The sequence below is a fragment of the Cetorhinus maximus genome, chromosome 5 (genome assembly GCF_964194155.1).
Source record: "Cetorhinus maximus chromosome 5, sCetMax3.hap1.1, whole genome shotgun sequence".
NCBI lineage: Eukaryota > Metazoa > Chordata > Chondrichthyes > Lamniformes > Cetorhinidae > Cetorhinus > Cetorhinus maximus.
Window position 1 is genome coordinate 137,036,249 of NC_135883.1, and position 24,550 is coordinate 137,060,798.

A 24,550-nucleotide genomic window follows, 5' to 3' on the forward strand; every position below is an offset into this window, starting at 1 on the left:
TGAGAGTGTGACTCTCTCTCTCTCTCACTCTCTCTCTCACTCTCTCTCTCTCTCTCTCTCTCTCTATCCCTCAGTCCACGCTGTGAATGTGAGAGAATGAAAAAGGGATGAGAGTTGAAGTGAATGGAGCAGTTTTTGTAAACTTTCTTCCAGGTGCTGCTTTTGTAAAGGAAATATCTTTTCCTTTGACCCGCTGCCTGAGGGCAGACTGCCACTGTCCTGTGCGGTTGATAGTGAGCTCCATGTAGAATGCCTGCTGCCCCTAACCAGCACACCTGAAGTAGAGTAAGTGAGGCAGACTTGAGGCTGCCAGGCTTTCTCACTAACACTTTATTTGGCATCCAGTGGAATACGCTGTATCCTTGTAAGAAGTTACCTGGGATGCGGAAAGGGGATGGGGGGGGAGGAAGCAGTTTCAAAGGGCAGGGGAGGGTGGGTGAGGGACAAGGTAGTTCCCCTGTTGGCTTAAAGGGGAAGGGAAACCAGCAAAGGGTTGTTTATCCCAGGCCTGCCCTTTCACACCATGTCACGGTTGCAAAATTGGGCATTATAACTGACATTTTCTGGCAAGTCATAGGGAGAATTTCTTACTCCTTCCCTTTCTCTTTCCTCCCACCCCTCTCAAAAGCGTGGGTGGAGTTGTTGCTCTTTATAAAAAAAGATAATAAAAAAGCATTGAGGTTTCTGATCTCCGAATAACACCAGTGTAATTTAAAAGAGCCCTTTTAAACAGCCTGCAATTTTTAAGAAAATGTACCTACATATCACCAACTTGTACACTGTAATCACCATTTACTTTGCAGACATTTAATTAATAACTTGGAAGTTGTTCCCTATGTAAATAATTAAAGTAAATTGAGTTAATGAAGACTTGGCGGAGCTGTTTTTTGTCTGCGAGGCAGACGTAGTCAGAATGCCTTCACTGACCTACCCCCACTGACATAGATAGATGCTCCACACTAGTAGAGGGGTCAGGGTTACCATAAACCACCAAGAGGAATGGCTTCTGCAGGAGGAGATATGAAGCATGAGAGTGTGGAAGCTTTCTACCTGTTAACCACAGCGTGTTTATACTTGACAGACACCCGCCCTGCCCCGCCATGATTCATTGGGACCTTGGTCAGTGGCACTCGATTCTTGTGGGACCACGGTCAGGGGAGGCTGAGTGCAGAGCTGAAAGCTTGGCTCAATTGATTTTAAACAGCCACCTTTTAGTGCTGCCCGACAAACTGTTCTTCTGTAACGATGTTTAGAAAAGGAGGGAGAGAAAGCTGCAATCCAAGTTGTGGGGGGGGGGTGTGAGTCGGGGGCTGGGGGGATGTGGAAACAGGATAACAAGGTCTGGGTTCAATTTACTGACTGACCTGCTTCAGTGGCTAATGGGGATGAGCTTTCTTATTGGAAAAGGAATTGAAAACTGCCCCTGCTGACTCACCACGTAAATGCCCCGTATGTTACTGATTCCTCAGAGTCAGGAAGATCCCAGGTATGATACTGGTTTATGGTAACCTATCTGATTTCAGCCAGGGGACAGTGGGGTTACTGCAATTCACCTGGGGTGCTCCTCGCCCTCACCCCTATCCCCAGATAGACCAGGGAAGAATTAAATCAGATCGCTCACTCCTGGTGATCACTGGGTCCGTGGCCCCTGTCGGAAAAGGAGATGGGCTACATTCAGCTGTGAAGCCTGTCAATGCTCAGATAGCTGGCTGATGCTCACCAGCTATATTCATTCATGAAAAGCAAACATCTGGGTACTGTGTCAGAAGGCTGTTGGGAGCACCAAAGTGATTCGACACAAGGAAGCACATTCCTCCCCGTGGGAGGGGGGAAAATGAGAGAATGAGCAGAAGCAGGAGCTTTCTGAGTTCTTTTTTCAAACACACGCAGAACTGCACTGAGAAAGAGAAAGAGAAAGAGAGAGAGAGAGAGGGTGGGGGGTGGGGGTGGGGGGTCTGCCCATTCTGCTCTGAGACAAGTTGCCAATGCAGCAGTGTCGGGAAACGCTTGGCTTCTTTATCTCTTCTATAATATTCAAGATTACGTAAGTGTGCTGCACAGAAAATGATCACAATCTAAATTGAGTTTATCTCTACAAGACCCACTCCTAGCAGTTGGTTTCGGGCTCTGTTTCTGAAGTGATTTTTAGAATCTGTCTTTCACGACTATCTCTTGCATATACAGGTGGCATCTACCAAAAAAATAGCACAATTAACGTGGCAAGAAGTAAAACGTGATGATTCGTAAAACCATTTTTTAAATGGTTTCGCCCATTATTTTTCTAAAAGAGGGAAAAATATAAGCATTGCTGTTCCATTTGTTTTCATGGCATTACCCTACTGTATGGTTTTGTGAAGTAGGAAGGTTGACGAAACATTTTGGACAGAATTTGAGCAAGAATTTCTGTCAGGATGCTTGATGATGATGATGATGATGATGATGCGCAGATGTAGAGGCGAGAACACACAATGTGGAAGTAAAACTTCAGCTGGCTGGCTAATTTCAGTAACGCTTAGCACTAAGAAATAGGCTGGAATGTGTCATAAGTTTGAAACGAAAGTCTGCAACAATAATGTAAAAGAGCTCTTGAGGTGAGTATAGGCAAGTAGCAGTATTGCAGGTGTGTGTGGCCTCTGCACGCAGGTCTCCTGGCATTATGACCCTGAGCAAATGCCCTTGTTTACACTGGCAATTGGGGATCAGAGTGGCCCAGTGTCTGCTTAAATCTAATCAGCAAGTGTAAATGCAACAAAACCTGCGCCTGGAGCTGAGGGGATTCCACCTCCTATCCCCCCCCCCTCCCCCTCCCCACCTCCTCTTCCAACCCTTCAAGTAAGTGTCACACTTTTTGCAGGTAGCATAATTTTGTGTTTTTTACTAAGTAGCCTTCAGGAGAGGGAAAAGGTCAGGACCTTTAAATTGCGCACACTCTGAAAACAAGTGCATGTGCATGCGCATGTCGTACACTGAATACAAATACACTTGTTTTCAGAGTGTGCAGTTTTCATTCCTACCTCCCCTGAAGGCTCTTAACTCAGGCTCACTCAAGTGGCCTCACAAGAACCTACACAGCGAGTGCCAGTAGGAAATTTGGACCTTATGACTAGCACTGAGTTACACATGAGACCCTGGGCTCCACAGAACCACACATGTCCACTCTGCTGCTCTGACTGCAGAGCTTTTCACACCAGCCGAGAAACACTCTGGCAGAATTGGTACTGCAACAACTCATACTCCAGTACAGTCTTGAAATTCCTTTTTGGGACAAGGGCATCTCTGGCAAAGGTCATATTTATTGACCATCCCTAGTTGCCCAGAGAAGGAGGTAGTGAGCTGCCTTCTTGAACACAATGAAAAATGGTACCGGTATCTGTTTTTTTTGTTTTTCCTCTGACTCTGGACATATCAGATCACTTATGAAAGCTGATTGCAGAGGAGTTCAATGGCTGTAAGGGAGCCAGCTCAATTTTTACTTATATTTAAAATAATCTATAAAAAATTGGGTGGGATCTTCAGGGGTGTGCACTGCTGTATTCCCACATTCCTCCCATACCTTGGCCCCAGATGAACCAATGCACCTTGATGCAGGAACAGGACGATCTACCCGTTGGGCATCTTATTCTTACTAACACAAGCTGTGTTACAAAGCAGTGCTTGAGGTTGGAATACCATCCCTTTAATAGTCTAGATAAAAAGCTGGCTTTCCGATTTGTGACTCTCAATAAAATGTGTGGTGAATAAAAGAAGAAACCAATTATTTTTGAGCAGATACTGTCCATTCGATGCTTTCTGCTTTTGTTGTATTTTTACCCTTCCTTATTTCCCCACACTTACCCACAGTCATTTGAAATCTCTGTGCTGTCTAAGTCAATATTGTTTAAGTTGTCATGAAAATCTGAGGTGGGCCAGAAATGACAACCATACATCTTACATTCTCAGTTAGACCATACATCTCTAAGCTGAACTGCCACTTTCATCCAGGAGAGGCGCATTTCACCAATCTTGCTCGGTTTGCTCAAGGGTGAAGCTAGAGTTGGAAGGGAGGGGTTAGGGGACAAATTGAAGCATTATTGTAATAAATTTATTTTGACTGTAAAAAAAAATGGGTTGAGAAGTTATCCAGTGATTGTGCGGTGCTGGTACTGCATTTGGCATGGTGCAGGTGTGGTAGATCGGCTGAGGCAGTTCCAAGCGTTGGGTTGTGCATTGGATCAGTACTGTCAGTCAGTGCTGCAATATAAATAGATGCCTGGTACCTGACAAGAGTCCACTTTTTGATCTGTCTTCAGAGTGCCCATTTAGCAACTTGCAGTCTGGACATTCTAACAATTAGAAAAGCTTGCGAGAGACAGTAATAAGCTACAAGGCAGAGCCGCGGTAGAATCGAGCTTTTAATAACCTTGGAGCAGAGCTTGCCAATTTGCTCAGAGTAACTGTGGTTTTGTATCATTTCTGCTGGCAATTCCACATAGAAACTGCAATATATTTGGATGGCAAAATAGACTTGAGCGGCTGAGTGACCTACACCTATTCCTAGGCTCTTCCTCCCCCACCCCGGCCCCCCCACAACTCCTTCCCCTTCCCTGGCCATTCTTTCACTTGTAATAACTTATTAGTGTTGGAGGGAAATTCTTTCATATGCGAGGAAAATATTATACTACGGCAAGATTTAGGAAATGCATTTTAAAATAAAAATGTATATGACTGTGATACAATAAAAAATCCATGTTGGGATCATTTGTGTAGGGGAGCCTGATTCCTAACTTGTTGAAGATGTGATGTTCTTGGGAGGATGCCAGATATAACGTTTAAGAAAAATAAACGGGCATAAAAAAAGAATCAGAGCGTTGCATATTTTAATCAGACAGTGAAATGTTTGAACCAGTGTCTTCATGGATTTATGGCATGGTGTCTTTGTCCCACAGGTGCTTGGAGTTATGAGTGCAGAGTACATTCCCAAAGGGACACGTTTCGGACCACTTGTGGGTGAGATCTACACCAATGACACTGTCCCAAAAAATGCAAACAGAAAATACTTTTGGAGGGTAAGTCGGAAAAAAAAAATTCTGCTGATGCAATTCTAAGTTCGCTAAATGAATACTGCTGAAAAACATTGTCACTTCCTGTTTAAAAGTGGTGCTTGTATGTGTGTGAGGGCAGCAGTGAAGTTCCTGTGAAAAACCATATATGTACTCAGTAGGAGTTAACGCAGTAAATGAGCTGAGTAAGTGTCTGTGTCTCAGAGGTTAGGAATGCTGAGGGTGAAATCTTGTTAGTGATGAACTGATTTCAACTATTCTTGGCCCCTATGTTGGAACATAGCATTTCTTATGGAAAAGGAAACGATTCAGCTCTTGCTTGGAGGCAAATCAAGTTTGCATTTTGACCAAGAACTAATTAGAACCAGTTGATGCAAAAATCCTGTTTTTCCTTCTACTTACTCTTCACTCACTCACAACTATCAGTAAGGACAGGGTGACTTAAAAAGGTCAACGAGCACATGAAGTGTGTCCAACTCCTCCTCAGTTGTTGGGTGTGTGTGATTCTTTATATATTGTGGCATCTGATTCATTGAGAGATTGGTGGGCAGCTCTAGAGGCAGCCACACAGGCCTCAGGCGCATCTGTGTAGACCTCTGCCTCCCTCCCCCCAACAATGGGGAAAGTATGGCGGCCGGTTACATAGTAACGAGTCTGGACAGAGAAAAAGAAACCTGTCCAGCTGCCATGGAGCCAGCCCACATTGCATGCAGGGTAATCTCTACAGTGTCTAAGGCCCAAGCCTGCATTTCAGAATTGTTTGCTAAATTCCTTCTGTAACATAGAAGACTCATCAGAAAGATAGGGGATTTTGGTTACTGTCCTCTGGCTTCTAGTGGTACTGTTATTTCATTAATGCCATCTACATCCATTTTGTTTGGCATCTGTCATTGTCCTTTTTCTGCCTGTTGGTACTCAGAAGTTTTCTTAACACAGTTTTCTTGCCTATGTACCCTGTAGAGAAATCTCAACAAAAACCAATACATTTCTGTTCTTTGTTACATTCCAGCCCCCTATCACACACACACACACTCACATGCACACACATACTCACTCATGTACAGACACACACGCACACACACAGACCTATACCCTCACGCACACACACACACCTATACCCTCACGCACACACACACAAAACACACACGTGAGCACACTCATGCGAACACACACACACACACACACACACACATGCGCGACGATGTCCATCATTTCAGTTACAAACCTGGGATTAATATAGTGCTGAGATTACAAACTGGTCCATCACGCATGTTTTTTCCTTTTTTTAATTCTTTCATGGGATGTTGTTATTGCTGACTAGGCCAGCATTTATTGCCCATCCCTCATTTATTGCCCATCCCTAAGAAGGTGGTAATGAGCTTCTTGAACCACTGCAATCCATGTGGTGTAGGTACACTCTCAATGCTGGTAGGAAGGGTGTTCCAGGATTTTGAACCAGCGACACTGAAGCAACAGCAATATGGTTCCAAGTCAGGATGGTGTGTGGCTTGGAGGGGAACTTCCAGGTGCTGGCGTTCCCATGCATCAGCTGCCCTTGTCCTTCTAGGTGATAGTGGTTGTGGGTTTGGAAGGTGCTGTCGAAGGAGGCTTAACAAGTTGCTGCAGTGCATCTTGTAGACGCTGCTGCCGCTGTCGTTATGAGTCCAGTATGACTCTTCTGTGGAACTAGAGTTCTGGAATTTTGAAGAAGAATCATATTGGACTCGAAATATGCCAGACCTGCTGAGTTTTTCCAGAGCTTTCTGTTTTGATCCCCCGGCATTATGGTAATGGTAAAGTGGAGCATTTTCTGGGTGATGAGGTAACAGATTGTGTTCGAGTACAATTCTGCTGCTGCTGATGGCCCACAGACCTTCATGGATGCCCAGTTTAAGTTGCTAGATCTGTCCGAAATCTATCCCATTTAGCACGGTGGTCATTCCACACAACACGATGGAGGGTATCCTCAATGTGAAGGTGAGACTTTATCTCTGCAAGGGCTTGTGAGGTGGTCACTCCTACTAAATCTGTCATGGACAGATACATCAGTGGCAGTTTGGTTGGTGAGGACGAGGTCAAGTAGGTTTTTCCCTACTGGACCCTCACCACCTGCCATAGGCCCAGTCTAGCAACTATGTCCTTCAGGACTCAGCCAGCTCAATCAGTAGTGATGCTGCGGAGCCACTCTTGGTGATGGACATTGAAGTGCCCCACCCAGAGTACATTCTACGCCCTTGCCACCCTCAATGCTTCTTCTAAGTGTTGTTCAACATGGGGAGAAGCACTGATTCATCAGCTGAAGGGAGTGGTAGGGAGCGATGTACATGGTAACCAGCAGGAAGTTTCCTTGCCCATGTTTGACCTGATGCCATGATATGAGGTACTGATGTGAAGTAAGAACACCACAACAGTTAATGAGATGAGGAGAAATGATCTCACTCAAAGATTCGCAGATCTTTGGAACTCTCTTCCCCAGAAAGCTTTGCATGCTTAATCATTGGATACATTCAAGACAGATGTTGATAAATTTTTAAGTGCCAACAAAATTAAAGGTTATGGGGATAATACGGCAAAATGGAGTTGAGGTGGAAGTTCAGCCATGATTGTATTAAATGGAGGAGCAGGCTCGAAGGAGCAAGTGACCTATTCCGCTCCTACATTTAGGTTTCTTATGCTTTTAAGGATTTGCAAACCCAACATGACAACAAACAGAATTATTTTTCCATCCCTTTTCCGTTTCATAAGTTTTTGGAACTGACTGTGGTTGAAGATGGCTTATATGTTTTTTCTGGTGGAGGTTGGGTGCCACCCTTGCTACAACTCACGTCACTCATTGTTGTTGGAGCCACTACTGTCTAAAGGAAAAGGCAGTTTCTACCCCAAAACTTCCAGGCTTTGTTTACTTCCTTCCCCCTCCCTCCGCCAAACACCCGCAATCTGTTATAAAAGTCTTCACATATTCGGCAGGGCAAATTAAATGGGACATTCTCTGAATCTGGAACTTAAGCCAACAGTAAATACAGCTACATAATGATGGCACTCCTTTTTAATATATTCAGTGCACCCTGGACACAAAATGGAATGGAATATCAGGTTCTACAGCAAGGGATATAGATTATCAAAGCCGAGATTTAATGCTGAATCTATCTGATACATGAATAAGACCACAAGCACAGTACTGTGAGCAGTTTTGGGTCAACTTATTGGAGGGATATTTAAGTAATAGAGAGAGGATCTGGTAGAGAAAATTTAGGATACTCTGTGATATGAGAAAATACAAATAGAAAAACGTGGAAAGGTTAGACTATTTGCATTAGAACATTGGAGATAATGGGCCATATTAATAGAGGTGCTTGAAATTATGAACGGGTGCAGCAGAGTCGATGGAAACAGTTTCTATTGTTTGAAGGATTGAGGACAAAGGGACATAGATATCATATTAAATGTAAGAGATTTCAGACAAGAGAGCAGCATATGCTTTTTTACAAGTATAGCTGTGAGCTGATGGAATACACTTACCGGAGTTAACAACTCCCCCACACAGCCTCTTTCCCTGTAGTTTCTATGTGGCTCCATATAAGAAAGTTGGGGATGATGTGCGGGCCTCGGGGTTGGAGAGTGGGATGGTTAGCACACAATTTAGCAGGTATTACTAATAAGCTTTCACCTGTGTTACTGTCTTGTGCTTCTAAAGGCAGCTTTGAGAGCAGTGTAAAGAGTTCCAGGTTACTGCCAGATCCCGCAGCCTCACATTATACAACAGTGGCTGATTGTCACAGAGCTTAGCTGTTCTACTTTTTGAAGAAATAAGATGCAGTCATTTATGAAGTTTGTAGTACTCTCTAAATGAACCAATTAAATATAATTGAGCTTCAGTCAAACCATTTATAGACCATGTTGTGCTTTTTTTTAATCTTTAATCATTTGGGACTTGGTGCTTGGCCTTGATTCTAAAATTGTGATATGCATAACTGCAGGTTGGTCAAGATTGCAAAATACATTACTAATTACCAGAAATAAGTTTAGCCAGAAGATGTAAACGTTACTTTATTTTTCTCTCTCTTCTTTCTGTGTCATCACACTGTGGAAATAAGATTTGAACTGGGGCTGTACTGATGACATCGGAGCCGATGTCTCAGTTACATTTCTGAAAACCGTACAGTAAATGATACGATGGAAAATCAATCGGAAGTTAATCAAGATTTCAAACAGACACAAAGTGCCTCGTAATGGAAGCAGCAGAGTCATTCATTCCTGGAAGTTTGAGAAAGTTCTTCACACCAAACAAAAACCTGAAAGCATACTTGTTCACACACCACTCCACACTCTTCCTGCTGTTCCAGTTTCTCATAACAAACACACCAGAAGATGTCAAGTGGGTTACTTTAAAGAGAACCCACGTGTGGTTCTACCTCCACCCCACCCCCCATCCTCCCACACCCCAGTACTTGTCTCTCCCCCGTCGATTTTACAGGAAGCTCCATATGTTTACATATGAACAAGATAAGTATGAAAAAAAATCTAGTATTTCAAAAGATGGCAAGGAAGATCTGAAAGAGTAAAGTACAGGGTAATTGCAGTGGAAAAGAGCGTTCTGCTAAGGTCAGGGCTTTGATCTGCTTCCAAACAGCTGCCGGTCCTGTTGTGGCAGGTAATCGCTGTGCAAGTTCCCTCCCCAGATCATCTGCAGGAGCTCAGCATCGGAAGCAAATGTCTCGCAACGAAACTGAAAGAGATTTGCAAAGCTGTAGTACTCAGAGGGGGCGGCAGGAAAATGGAAGCTACAGATTCAGTTTGAGTAGCCTTTGACGTCAGGGCTTCAGGTGACTCAACACAGTGTGTGTACATATAAGAATGGGAACTGTGGTGACTGCATCCACCTGTCCCTTCAAGCTAGTCACACTTGAGACACTCTGCTGGATCGGGCATCAGCACAGGGTTTGTTGCAAGTTAACAGCAGAATACACCATCAAGAAATTTATTACTAAAATTTATAAAACAAAACTTAGCACAAACAAATGCAGAAGGTAACAGTGAAGGTATTCTTGTCTGTAATGACAGCCAGATTGAAATCCATTTGTAGTTATTTTACTGAGAAAGCCTGAAAGATTAATGTTCCACTTTTCACTGGTCAAATGTGTCCACATTTCCAAGGGAGACAGGATGGAAGAGTTTTGAAGTTGTATTTTTAATTTTTAATTTTTCTCTTTTCTCTGTTTCCATTTTAGGTTTACTCAAAAGGTGATTTACATCACTTTATTGATGGGTTCGACGAGAGCAAAAGTAATTGGATGCGATATGTGAACCCAGCCCATTCGAAACAGGATCAATGCCTGGCAGCTTGTCAGAATGGGATGGACATCTACTTCTACACAGTGAAGGCAATCCCAGCTAACGAAGAGCTATTGGTCTGGTACAGCAGCGAGTTTGCAGAACGTCTCCACTACCCAGCCTCAGGTGATCTTATGATGATTAAGCTAAGTAAGTGCATCGAGCTGAATGCTGCAATGGTCATCGTTTCATTCCTAGCATGCCCACTTATCAAAGTATCATAGATGTATTTGCATGAAATGCTTGCAGCATAATTTGAATTGAACTCCCATGGGACAGAGTTCAGAATATTATTATTGCATCAGCAGCACATAGCAATGCAAGCAATGCTTACATCCGAGTCCCTGCAAGCCACGTAGTTTGGGTAGGGTAGCACAAGGGTTGCTTTATTGTGGAAAGCATTGAATGAAGCCACACAAGAGGCAGAGTTGAAGGAGTGCAGGTATCTTGAAGGACTGTAGCACTGGAGGAGGTTGCAGGGATAGTGGGGGGTTGAGATCATGGGGGGACCTGAACACGAGGACGAGGATTTTATACTTGAGGAAGTGAGCGCAGGGGTGATGGATGAACAGGACTTGGTGCGAGTTCGGACATGGGCAGCAGAGATTTGGATGAACTCTAGCTTACAGAGGGTAGAAGATGGGAAACCAGCAGGGAGAATTTTGGAATAGGCGGGTTGGAGGTAACAAAGGTACACATGAGCTTGGTGTAGGGGCTGGGGGGTGCAGGAGGTCTAATGGTTTTATTCACATCATGCTATGTTTGGGAGCTTAGAAAGGAGGGTAGATTTTTTTAAATTAAAAGTAGAAAGCTTTTTATTCATTACTTCTTAAAAAAAGGATATTCTAGGGTTCAACTGAATACGAAAAACCTTGTCTATCTCCAGCACTTATTGAAAGATATCAGTGATGCTGTGCTGTCATTTGGCAGCTACAGCAGCCTAGAATAACAACCCAGAAGGTGGTGTTCCAATCCCACGAGGGAAAGCTGTGTAACATTTTACAAAAATTCTGGTAATTTGTGGACCTAGGAAAATAAAAGGCAATGAAAAGCAGCCAGATTGTTACTAATGTCCCTCAGGAAAGGAAAACCAAGTATGATTCCAGTTCCACATTGCACGGCTGGCCCTTACTGCCCTTGGGTCAATTAGGGATGGGTAAGGGATGTTGTCTTGCTGATGTCACCAGCTTCCAAAGAACAAACTGATATTTGGGCGGTCAGCACATACTTGGAAAGCGTAGGATTGAGTTCTGGTGTAAAGTGTAATTAACTGTGTGTGCATGTGTACTACACAGGAGAGCTTTAAAAGTGCTGGCATGACATGTGGCTGTTGCGGTTGGATTTTTTTTTGTCTTAAAAGATCCCAGTTTCTCACCTCTTCCAGTTTAAAGCAGTGTCTGTCACTGGGGTTATGCCCCCACAATTTCTGGCAGCCTTCTGAAATCTTGCCCTAGCAATCATTCCTTTTGTGTAAATCTTGACACTATAAGTGCCAGGAAGCTATCCCACCGCAGAGGGCATCATATCTGAGCTGCTGAGCTGGCAGTGGTCTTTACTAAGGGCTAACCTTTCTTACTGTTCAATAGTGATCAGAAATCTTCCCCTCCCCTCACTCGCCCACCTCAGCTCAATTCTAAAGATCTCTCTTGTTTCCCTCACTGAGTTTTGGTTAACTCCATCCAAAACTGGAGTCAAGCTGTGGAGATTCCAGCTGCAAATAGATCAATGCCACGTGATACACTTACCCACTGAACCAACAGGGAACCATTGCAGATGGTTAACCTTCTACCAGTTTCACCAGTGTAAAGCATGCAGTCGGACAAAAAAAGCCATAAGGATAGTTAATGGCACATCGTTTGTAAATGCTTCAGATGCACTCGGTGCCTGAGTCAGCCACATGCCAGACACAAGAGCACTTCTTATCTACTTGTCCAAACTTTTAACCAGTTAAATAAATTATTCTATTAACTCTTTTTTTACGTTAAGAAATAATGAATCAACAAACATGCAAAAACAATATGAATGTGAGGTAGGAGGCTTTAAGAGGAATTTTCTGCTCCTGCATAAACGTGCTCCATCCAGGAAGAGCAAGTTTTGAAGTGAATGTAACCCCTGGGAAGAGGAGTGAAAGAATGAATAAACATGGTTTCAAAAAAATTCTGGGATGACATTCTTCAAGCTCACAATTTTGCAACCCCAGAACGATTTTGTTTTTTATTTTTGTTTTCATTATTAATTTGTCTTTTTTGTTATTTGCTGAGGTGGGTGGACAAGCGACCTCTTTCCTGGGGTCCGTCTAATGCTATTTTGTGACAGGTCCATGGGAGGTGAGCCAGTGCTCCATAGGGTGGCTAATGCCCCTGCACAGCCCCTCCACCCAACCCACCACACCCCTCACACCTCACGCCCTATTCTTTGACATGACTGGTCAGAAATTCACTGTACACTGGTGCGTTGTGTATTTGCCAATCCCTTTGGGGCTACTTGTTTTAGCTTGCGGAGGCCTAGCAGAATTGTCTTGCTGCTCAACGACCTGGTTTTCATAGCAACGTCTCAACCAGAGGGATCCAATGGGGGATGTGGGAAATCAGCCTAAATTTATCAATTACCAATGTATGAAGGGGAACTAGGCTTTAATTTCCATAAGGATTGTCTTACAATATGTTGCAGTAAATATTTACTTTTCTTAAAATTGACTTCAATTTCTTTTTGTTCCAAATCTCCAGGGTGCGTCAACCTGCCTAGAAGGGAGGAACTGCAGGGAAAGTGGCAGCACAGATCAAGAGGCCAGCCTGATGGTAAGGGAAAGTTTTAAATTTTGAGAGGAAGGTGAAAAAACTAAAATGAGCTCAGGATAAGTTTATTAAAGAACTTTCCCTTTCATTAATGATACACTCTTTTTGGGTATATAAAAGCCTCGCTCCAGTATTGAATCCTTCACTGTCTACCTATCAGTTCTAACAGGGAGCGAGGGTAACTTTAATGAATACCTAGTTTTATTAGTTTGTATGGAGAATTGTTCTGTTCAATGTTTAATCATTTTTAACTGTTTAGTACCTCAGTTCACACTATTATAATATGTACCAGTGAGTTGCTCTTTAATCACCATATATTTCATTCCCAAGGTTATTTAAGGTGGTGTAAATGATCCTATTAGTGCTAATACATGAAATGGGATTATTTCCTGTCTTCTTTAGTCCAGTAGCACCCTTTCTATCTCTCTTGGCCTCTAAGTAATTATAATTTATGTACATTTAGTTATAACACTTAACAGGAATGTAGCATTTGTATTTTAAGAGCATTCCTGGGTTTCATTTCTTTGCTTCAAAACACATTTCAGTTGAAACTGGCTGTGGTTACAAACTGATCAGTAAGAGTTGTAAAAACAATCCTTCGAGCCAAAAAAGTCGCAATTTTTTTGAACAAATTGGGTTAAGACGGCAGTTTTAAAAGCCATTATTATCACAAAGGTACAGTCTTCATAATAATTTGCTGACGGCAGAACAGGCACACACGCAAGTCAATTAGAAATTTATTCAGCTGCTCAACATGTTATCTTTCAGACCCATTTCAGTGAGAGTTTCTGTTTTTGTCTTAACCTTATCTACATAGCCATTGAAAAGCAACTAATTTAATGTGATTCTGCTTTCACTGAATGTAAAACATAGTGCTCTGGCAGTGTGCAGGTGAAAAACAGTTTGTCCGTAAGGAGTTTGTCAATACAGTTCTGAAAAATCAGTTGTTAGGAGATTTGTCAAGCAAATGCCTGCTTGTTGATGCACAGCTTTAAGCTGTGTTTTTGTGATTGGTTTCCAATTTCTGAGATAATATTTGAGAGACATTAATAATGTTTGATTTCTACACTATCCAATTCCTCCGCACTCACCATTCACCTCCCCCCACCCCACACACCCCCCACTTTCTGGCTTTGTATTTATAATACCAGACAACACAAGGAATTGGTCAAGATGTATTAGGCTGAATCTAGTGACGGCAAAGTGATATGTCTTTGTTTTTCTAGAAATGTAACATTGGAAACTTTTATTTAGTGCTTCTTTCCAAGATGGAAGTGCCAAAGCAGCTGTTTGCACTCTGCAACTTTAGGGACCGTCTGCATGAGGGCATCTGCCTGTTGTGTAAAACCCTGGCGAAAGCCAATGTTTAACTGCAGATAACAGGATTGCAACAGTCCCTATTTACGAGTTACTTGTACTTTTTATTACCGTTCCATTCAGTGCTTGTTTGTTAAACAAGCTGGAGTAATCTGCTCGACTGGCACCTAGTCTCCTGTGGCTGCTCTACTTCTGAATATGTGCCTTTTTATTTTGTTCTTCAGAACAGAGTGTGGGGCCCACCCCGTCATTCCTTAATTTAGTATCAAAAGTGATTCAGCAGAATTAAGAGACATGGTGCGATGTGTGCAGCAGCCGTACTTCCGTGTCAGAGGCATTCCCCGCCCACAGGCGCATTGCCTTTTAGACCAACTTATACTTTCTATAATTGTAATTTTAACCCTTTGAGTGCTGCAGTTCTCTTACCCTGCAGCCTTCTATTTCTCCTAAAACACATCAAAAGGAAAGCTGCCTAATAATCTGGAGAGAGAGAGCGAGACAGACAGACAGACTATAGAGTGTGGTGGTTGGTGAGGAGGGGTGGGAGATCAGGAGGAAAATGAGCCATACTTGATATTGAAGCAGAGCAATCATTTAGAATAGATGCTGTGTTTGAAATGAGGAGCACTGTTACATTGACCGACAAAAATGTCTTGTTTCACGGAGAATGTGGAGGGGGGGATCTGCTGAGAATATTCCCAACCTTTTGTCTGTAACTTCTGCATTGAGATGCAGTACGTTGCCCTGATAACTGATGGCCCAGAATCTCCAGCATTTATCACTATTCTCCAATTTACTGTTTCTGCCTCTTTGAAGAATGGAAAGTGCTGCATGCTCGGAGGAGGAACGGCTAGATAGCTGAACTCTGCCGTCACTTATCGTGGTGATGCTTTGTTTAGCACCTGATTTTTCAAAAAGAATGTGCCTTTAAGGACAGCTGCAGAAAGCCTCCATCTTGCTGGCATGGTGTTTTAGGTGACAAGAAGCATTGTCATGACTCTCTCGTCCACAGTCCATCTTGCCACAGAGAGATTTTTTAAAATATATATATCTGTGCTCTTTCTCCTCCAGCCCCTTCCCCCACTCAGTTGGTCCGCTGTGGGGTTCACTGACAGTTTATTTTCCGGTGCAGTGACTGGGAAAAGTTCAATGACTACTTGAACTTCCTGCCTGCCAAACCCTATTTGAGAGATAGGTATCTCCCTGATAACCTTCTATTTATTTTTGTCTAGTGGCCCAAGGAAGCCAGATCGTGCTATCTGTGCTTACTATCAGCACCTTGCCTATAGTGTCCACTCACTGCTGTTTGTTTAGCACTGGCAGTGCAGAGAGGCATTGATTGCTATAGCACAGCAGTCGTCCATCATTATGCCTGAAATTTAAGCACACTCATCCCTGGCTTCCAAAAGCACTTTGTCTGACAGCTCAGGGATGTCAAGTTAAATGGCAGCTGGGACATGCGTCCTTACTTAAACAGGTGATTGTGACAGGTTTGGTATTGATGGAAATGGACTGCCAGCACTGTAAACACGGTACAGAAAGAAAACACCGAGGGAATGAGCTGCTTGTTTTCCATCCCGGTTTAGGAATTTATCCAACAAAAAGAAAAATGGTTGTGTAATGCTAGTCTGCTCGAACTGGCTGGTGAAGGCACATTAACTGTACGGCCATGAGACCTGTCCAGCAGTGTTTAGGGCCTCTTGCCTGAAGTGCACATCTTGGAAGCTTCAGTTGTCTGCATAACAGTGACTGCATTTCAAAATGCTAATCATTGGAGAAAGATTGCAGCACAGAAGGAGGCTATTCGGCCCGTCATAGCCGAGCCAACTCTCTGCAATAGCATAAAAGCAAAATATTGGGGATGCTGGAAATCTGAAACAAAATCGGAAAATGCTGGAAAAACTCAGCAGGTCTAGCAACATCTGTGGAGAGAGAAACAGAGTTAAAGTTTCAAGTCCGTATGACGTCATATGGACTCGAAACGTTAACTCTGTTTCTCTCTCCACAGATGCTGCTAGACCTGTCGAGATTTTCCAGCATTTTCTGTTTTTGTCTCTGCAATAGCAATTCAGATAGTCTCACTCCCCCACCCTTTCCCTGTATCCATTGATTGTAGAGCACTTTGAACTGTCTTGAAGGTGTAGCGAGGCAGGAAATGAATATTTCAATCCTTCATTCCTTCCGTTTTTGGAATGAGTTGCATACAAGATAAATGTGCTGAGTTATCAGGAGAGATTTTCTTCCCCATGCAGTCCCCACCTCCCCACCGACTACCCCCAGAATACTGACTTTATCAAAACACTGGAAAAGTCCTGATCACCGTTTTTGATTCATGTAAAGGAGGCAGATTTGTCGGCCCTGATGATGTCTGTTCCTGTCAGCTTGGCTCAGTGCAAACACACTCTCTGAGGCAGATGATTGTGCTATTAAAAAACTTCACAACAGGATTTAAGCATATCACCTAGATCAACCTCTTCAGTTCCGTGAAGTTCTGAGGGAGTGCTGCATTGTTAGAAATGCCACCTTCTGGATGAGGCTCCATTTGTCGTATCGATGGGTCACCTGGACATTAAAATCCTGTGACTATAAGGAATGGCAGGGCCAACCAATAGCACCAAAACCAGATTAAAGCAACATTCGCCCCTCCACCCCCGCTGCATTTCAGAAAAGTTAATTGCTTAGAGTCACAGAAACTACAGCACAGAAAATGGAAATTTAGCTCATCACATCACCCCGCCCCCTAATTACTTATCTGCTCTGATCCTATTTCCCCGTATCATTTTATATTCACCTTGCCCCTATACTTAACCAAGTCATTTTTAAATAATCATATAGTCTGCCTTGGAGTATGTTCTAATAACCCTCAATGTAAAAAAGATCTTAATAATTCCCCCTTTCGTTCTTCTGGTGATAATCCCCATAAATGCCAATTTTTTTTCATTCATGGGATGTGCGTGTTTGTGACTGGGCCAGCATTTATTGCCCATCTCTAGTTGCCCTTGAGAAGGTGGTGGTGAGCTGCCTTCTCAGACCGCTGCAGTCCTTGTGGTGTAGGTACACCCACTGTGTTGTTAGGAAGGGAGTTCCAGGATTTTGACCCAGCGACAGTGAAGGAACGCTGATATATTTCCAAGTCAGGTTGGTGAGTGGCTTGGAGGGGAACTTCCAGGTGGTGGTGTTCCCATGTAGCTGCTGCCCTTGCCCTTCTAGATGGTGGTGGTCGTGGGTTTGGAAGGTGCTGTCTAAGGAGCCTTGGTGAATTCCTGCAGTGCATCTCATAGATGGTACACACTGCTGCTGCTGTGCGTTGGTGGTGGAGGGAATGAATGTTTGTGGATGGGGTGCCAATCAAGCAGGCTGCTTTGTCCTGGATGGTATCAAGCTTCTAGAGTGTTGTGGGAGCTGCACTCATCCAGGCAAGTGGAGAGTATTCCATTACACTCCTGACTTGTGCCTTGTAGACAGTGGATGGACTTTGAGGAGTCTGGAGCTGAGTCATTAGTTTCCACTAGTTAGTCAACTAGTGGAAACAATCCTTCAATATTTACCCCGTCAAAACCTTTCCTAATGTTCAAAGTCCCTGTTGGCCCTTAACCCTCTCTGTTCCATATTTTAAAGCCTTTCTTAATATTTATAATCTGTTGTTTGTGGTATCATTTTAGCGAATCTTTGCTGCTCCTTCACAGTTTGGTCTTATCTACACTGGAGAGACAAAATGTAGATTGGACGATTGCTTTGATCAGCCCACAGGCAAGGCCCCGAGCTTCCACTTGCCTGTCATCTTAATTCTCTGCCCGATTCCCACTCTGCCCCGCTATCCTTGACCTCTGACACTGTTCCAGTGAAGCTCAATGGAACCGCATCTCATCTTTCAATTAGGCACAGCGTTCTGGATTCAGCATTGAGTTCAACAATTTCACACTGTCACAACCCCATCATTTTTTTGGATGGCAGCTGTGGGTGATGATTCTGCTATTGCCATTTTCAACTCCTTTTAACCCATCTTTGGCCTCTTATCCCATTACCATCCCCTCTTGTCCTTGCACCATCAACACTTTTGTCATTTATCGCTCCTGCCAATCTTCCCTTTTTTTCTTTTCTCCCCTCCCTTTTTTCTCTGTCTCTTCTTTTTTCTTTTTTCTTGCATGCTCATCTACATATTATCAGTTCATCAGTTAAAGGTTATGCATGTGGCTTTACGGTTTGGCAGACAATTGACCATATTCGTTATGTAACTAAAAGTCTAGTTACTTCAGGGAGGAGGCATGGGAGATAACAAAATGTTAAATTCTGATAATGGCCTCTGTTATAAACCTTAACCTCCACCCCACTGACAGACTATGGGCAGAGTTTTGCCGTCGGCGAGCAGGGGGCGGGGCCCGCCCACCCGGTAGGCAGAAAATTCTGCCCTATAAGATGAATTTATTGGGATTCATTGTGTCCACGTTATGTTGCAATGATATTGCATTAAAGGGGTTGCAATTATTAGTACTTCAATATACAACTCATTGCCTATCTACAGGGTAAAGTATTCTGGCTATTGATCTGGTTCTGGGCAATGTGAAAAAAACCCTCACAAAACTGGACAGTCCTTTTACTAAGAAGGTCCTAGGGTAATGTGAAGGCTGAAGCAGTGGGCCGGATTTTCACAAAGGAAGGCCGACTCTGGAGGCCTTTAAAAATGGCAAGCAGGACCTGATTCCAGGATTCCCATGACCATTTACGGTGTAGGCAATTTTCACCGACGCGGGATAAGGATGTGGGTTGTGAGCCTGGTCTGGTCCCAGCCTGGTCAGTTCCATTGTCGGGGTAGGCATCCCATACCCTGCCCATAATGTTTGTGCAGTCTGGCCAGCTTCTCGAGGACTTGTGGTTCATGCTCCCTCAGAGGAGTTGTGAACCATAGTCTGGATTTGGGAACTTTTTGAAAGGTATGTTTTAAAGGTCTTACCAATGCTCCCTCATTGCCCTGCATGCCCCCATGCCAGCTCCATACCTCTTCTGTGCTTCCTCCATCCCCCCTATTCACCCAGTATGTATTATAGAGCCAATCAGCCACTTCACAGTAGCAACATAAACAAATGTCCAGACATCTAATTCTCCAGATGGCCTCATGACAAATGCTTGGCTGAGCTCCAAAATTCATTTAAGAATTAGCTCAGCGGGGGATGGGGGGTCTTTTTACACAGGTTCAAGGAACGTGTCTCTTGGTTTGATTGTCATCTTTATGAGGTTGTAATAAGTTACCTTTTCTTTGATTTTTTTTCAATGTCTGTATGTTTATTTGGACAAGGTTAAGATGATTGAATTTAGTTAAAGCTTCTGCTTTTGAAACTATAGCAATGTCTGATTGACACTTTTATAAGGTTGTAATAGTGGCTGTTTTTTCGAAGCAGATTTCTGAATGGTGTTTTTTCATGAGCATTTCAACACTTGCCATTGTTATTAAATGGCTCATCGGTCTATAATGAAACTGGGTGAGCGGGCGTGGAATATGCAGAGGGGCATTGGAGGTGACATTGGGGCATGGAGATGGCATGAAGGTTGTGGGGGTGGCATGGGAGCATGTAGGCCACAGGAAGGCATGAGGTGCATGGAGTCACATTGGGACATGGAGGTGCATGGGGGGCATAGAGAGGGCATGGGGAGTGGGTGGACGGATGAGGGGGTGTGTGGCTGAAGGCCAGAGGCCTTAACAGCCTTTAATACAAACGGAATGAAGTTCCATGGAAATGAAGCAGGCCTTCTAACCAACCAGCTGCTCCTATTTCTTTTGTTCTTATGTTCCAAACTGCTTCCAGGGTTGGCGGACCCTACTGGATCCTGCCCCGCCCTCCCTCCCTGGGATGAAAATAGTGCATGCGGGGGCCATTTATATGAGAGGGGTCTGCCAAGCTTCCTGTTTCATTAGGTAAAATCTGGCCCGTCATCTCAGGGTTCAGTGGATGGACATAGACTAGCTGAGCTGTGCCCTTGCTCCTGGAGATATCTGAACACGTTGTTTTACATTACTGCTAGGGATCCCTGGGATGGTCGTCAGTCTTTGGAAAGTAGTTCATTCCAAAAATAAAGATGAACTGACTGCCGTGGTTTGGCACGGGGTTGGCCCATTATACTGCTGTCTTTAAAGCATGTACATGTTGAGGGCATTTGTCTCAGGCTTCTAGGATAGTGAAAGTGTGGTGGTAATGATATTGCACAACATCAGTATATTAAAAAAATCACCACATCCTGATCATGCAGTTTGTTAAGCCAAAGTGCTGCTTGACTCGCAATTCCTTTAATAGATATTTATATGCTCTTCCCTTTTTTTATAAACACACTGAAACAAACGTGAAATGCTGAGCAATGTTGGTTTTTTTTTAACAATTCATTTCCTGATTTTTTTTTTTCTTTCCTTTCCCTCCTCTTGCTATAGAACAAAGAGTCAAGGATAAAAGATACATGAGCGAGCTGGACGGCACCATGAAGAATGACAATTTGACGCACAAAAGTCATGGTGGTGAGGAAAATACGATGAAGGAGAATAACCAAGTACAAACAATCCAAGCATTGCTGGCTCCAGGAAAAGAAATGGAGGACATCAACAAAAAGCATAGCCCAGAACGAATATTCTACCCTCGTGTCGTTTACCCAGTCAGGCCTCACATTCCAGACGACTACCTGAAACCCAGTCCTGTTTATGGGATCGAGAGGCACAGTTACATCAAACACTCTCCAATCCAGTCTTCAGTCACCTCCAGTCCGTCGTCTAGAAGCAGCCCAGACCAAAGCTTGAAAAGCTCAACGCCACACAGCAGCCCAGACTCCCATATTTCCTCTCTGACACCTTTAACTCAGGAACACAAACAAGCCTTTCCTTACTTGAGTGGACCCTACAACCGAGAAGGACTGAGCTCTCTCACAGCCTACCCTGCTCCTAGTCACCTGCCTCCAGCCTTCTTGCATTCCTATAATCCCGTTAACACTCAGTATTCCAGGTTCTTGTTACCTCATTACCCAGTTGGCTGCAATGGTTTGAACAACTTCACTGGCCTCAGTGGTGTGAACGGCATGAGCAGCTTCAGCCTTCTCCCCAAAATGTATCCATTTTACAACAGCCTTCTAGGAAACGGTGGCCTGTCCCAGCACATGTTCAACCAGGCGGTTCTTCCCAATGCATTACCCCCCGAAGGAACCCGGAGACTTCTCCACCTCGAGCAGCAGAAAGACTTTCTCATACCAGCACGGAACAGTGCCTTTTCAATTGCAGGCTCCGCCGCTAGTCTGAGGGATAGGCCTTCAAGCCCTGGCAACGGTTCCCCGACGGCCGGTACAGCTGCTTCCTATTCTGAACATTTAATGCAACCCAAACCTACCTCAGCTGGCCTGGTCAGCAGCAGCAGCAGCAGTGAAGAAGCCATGAATCTCATCAAACCAAAGCGAAACCTCACTGGTTACAAAACACTCCCCTACCCCCTAAAGAAGCAGAATGGGAAGATCAAGTATGAGTGCAATGTCTGCTACAAGACCTTTGGACAGCTATCCAATCTCAAGGTATTTTTTTGTTTAAGGATTATTCACCAAAAAAAAAAAACTTTTGAGTAAAGAATATTGAGCTGGTTTCTATCTTGAAAGTAAATTGGCATGCCAATGTTCTGGCCAATATTTATCCCTCAACCATTATCACTAAAAATGACTGTTCATTATCTCATTGATGTTTGTGTGAACTTGCTGTGCACAAATTGGTTGCTGCGTCTCCTACAATTACTTCAAATTATTTCATTAGCTTCAGGATGTCCAGAGGTAATGAAGGACACTTTATAAATTCAACTCTTTTTCTCTATTTTTGTTTTACTTTCTTTCTCTTTGTAATAGTTATTGTAAGGCACAGAACAATGGAACTACAATTAAAGCTTTAGGGGGTGAAATTAGGCTACATCAGCATGAGAAACCGCCTCTTAGGAAATCAGCAGTCAATTTTTCACTGCACCAGCTTTTATATTTTCCATTGACGTGGAAAATATTGCCAATATTTTTAATTTTGAATCAAGTTAAGGTGATAATGAGATTAGGAAATGAGTCTCTAAATCGAGTTTGAGCTCTCATTCTGTGAACAGCAGTGGAAAGATCGCATGCAGTGAAAAATCACGCCCTGATTTGCTCCGAACCAGGTTTATGTTCTGGTGTAGACCAATTTCATCCCTTGATGTTTTCTTGGATAGAGGTTCTATCTGACTACACTCTTGCAAAAGATCTTTTTCTTAAATCGGGAAGTGCTAAATGTGCTTTGTGATATCAAATGGTGAAAGGAAGAACTTGCTCTATCTTTCCAGGTCCACTTGAGAGTACACAGTGGGGAAAGACCCTTTAAGTGTCAGACCTGCAATAAAGGCTTCACACAGCTGGCACACCTACAGAAGCACTATCTAGTTCATACTGGAGAAAAGCCACATGAATGTCAGGTGAGGAAAGGATTTTCTGAATGTACTCGAGAAAACCTTTTAAATTCTAAAATATTCATTTGCTGAAATGTTTAGGATTACTGTGCAGTAAATTGATATCCATCTTTCTAGAGCTCTACTAATTTGACGCAGTGTGTGTAGCGCAAAAAATGCAATGTTGGGAAGCTGCTCAAGTTTATTTTTAGTTCACACCACTGATAGGCCATTGACGTGCTAGATGCGATGGTGTCTTAGTTGCACTTCACACATTTTTGAAATCCTATAATGTTTAATCTGTTGCCTTGCACTTTCAATCACTTTCGTAATGCACTGGGGCTGTTGCTATTAATACCATTCCTGACAATGAAGTCTGTGACTCTTTAAGGATACTAAAGGGTCATCCCACTCTCTATTGATTGTGCTCCTGTTCTTAGTAATAATTAGGGCTCAAGTCACCCACAGAAGGTCATCACTTCATGAAAACAGAACAGGTGAATAGAAATTAAAACTGAAGGCTTTTATAGTTCAGGGTTGAATCATTGCACTCAATGGTTATTGTTTCTAATTCACTTTTTGTCTCAACTTGCCCCTGACAAAGATGTGATTACGCAATAATGGACACATAGTAAGTAGCCATGGGTGTGCCTGCAGGGAAGCAGCATGAAGAATAAGAGCTGTAGTTTTTCAATTAAGCCAATATTCTGAGGTATAATGGAACTACTGATCTTTTGTAAAGCAGTAGCCTTGGGGGAGAAAATGAGGCTTCTATGCAAAAATGAATATGAAATATCTTTTGTTTTAACCTAATATTCTGTTGTCTGAACCAATGTTCATTTGTAAGGAGTGATACTAGTTAGTGAGAGTCAGCAGATCATGGGAGAAGTCACACACTTTCCAGAGAGGGTAAGGAATCTGGATTAGGAAAGTAAGAACCTTAGCTGACAGTTCCCCCTTGCTACCAGGGAACCTTAGACCAATTGCTGCCCTTCTGCTGTCATTCCTGAAGACAGCTACCTCACCTCAGACCCAGGACACCACTGATGGTCCTAGACCCGACAATCTTCATCTGCTTCATCAATGATCTTCCCTCCATCATAAGATCAGAGGTGGGGATGTTCACTGATTGCACAATGTTCAGCACCATTCGCGACTCCATAGCCAAATGCAGCAAAACCTGGACAACATTCAGGCTTGGGCTGATCAAGTGGCAGGTAACATTCTTGGTAAGTAATACTCATATCATCCATGTGCCAGGTATGACCATCTCCAACAAGAGAGACTCTAACCATCTTCCCATGACAGTCAATGGCATTACCATCACTGAATCCCCTACTGTCAACATTGTTGGGTGGGTGTTACCATTGACCAGAAACTGAACTGGACCAGTCATATAAATACTGTGGCTATAAAAGTAGGTCAGAGATTGTGAATTCTGAGGCAAGTAACTAATTTCCTGACTCCTCAAAGCCTGTCCACCATCCACAAGGCGCACGTCAGGAGTGTAATGGAATACTCCCCACTTGCCTGGATGAGCGCGGCTTCAAGAATCTTGACATCATCCAGGACAAAGGAGTCCGCTTGATTGACATCCCACCCACCAACCTAAACTGTGAAGGAGCAGCAAAGATTCACTAAAATGATACCA

General features: G+C 43.4%; 1 protein-coding gene across 10 annotated transcripts in view; it reads left to right on the plus strand.

Annotated features, from left to right (window-relative positions):
- prdm1a (PR domain containing 1a, with ZNF domain) overlaps positions 1-24,550 on the plus strand; it is a 95,960-nt gene that overhangs the window by 67,432 nt on the left and 3,978 nt on the right. For 9 of the 10 annotated variants that reach the window (XM_078542496.1, XM_078542493.1, XM_078542501.1 and 6 more), the window contains 5 exons: positions 4,926-5,045; positions 10,268-10,520; positions 13,097-13,168; positions 20,901-22,018; positions 22,798-22,926. In XM_078542496.1, coding sequence (XP_078398622.1) covers positions 4,926-5,045; positions 10,268-10,520; positions 13,097-13,168; positions 20,901-22,018; positions 22,798-22,926 — 1,692 coding nt within the window. The remainder of the gene's footprint in view (positions 1-4,925; positions 5,046-10,267; positions 10,521-13,096; positions 13,169-20,900; positions 22,019-22,797; positions 22,927-24,550) is intronic. The other variant, XM_078542503.1, reaches the window with a different exon arrangement.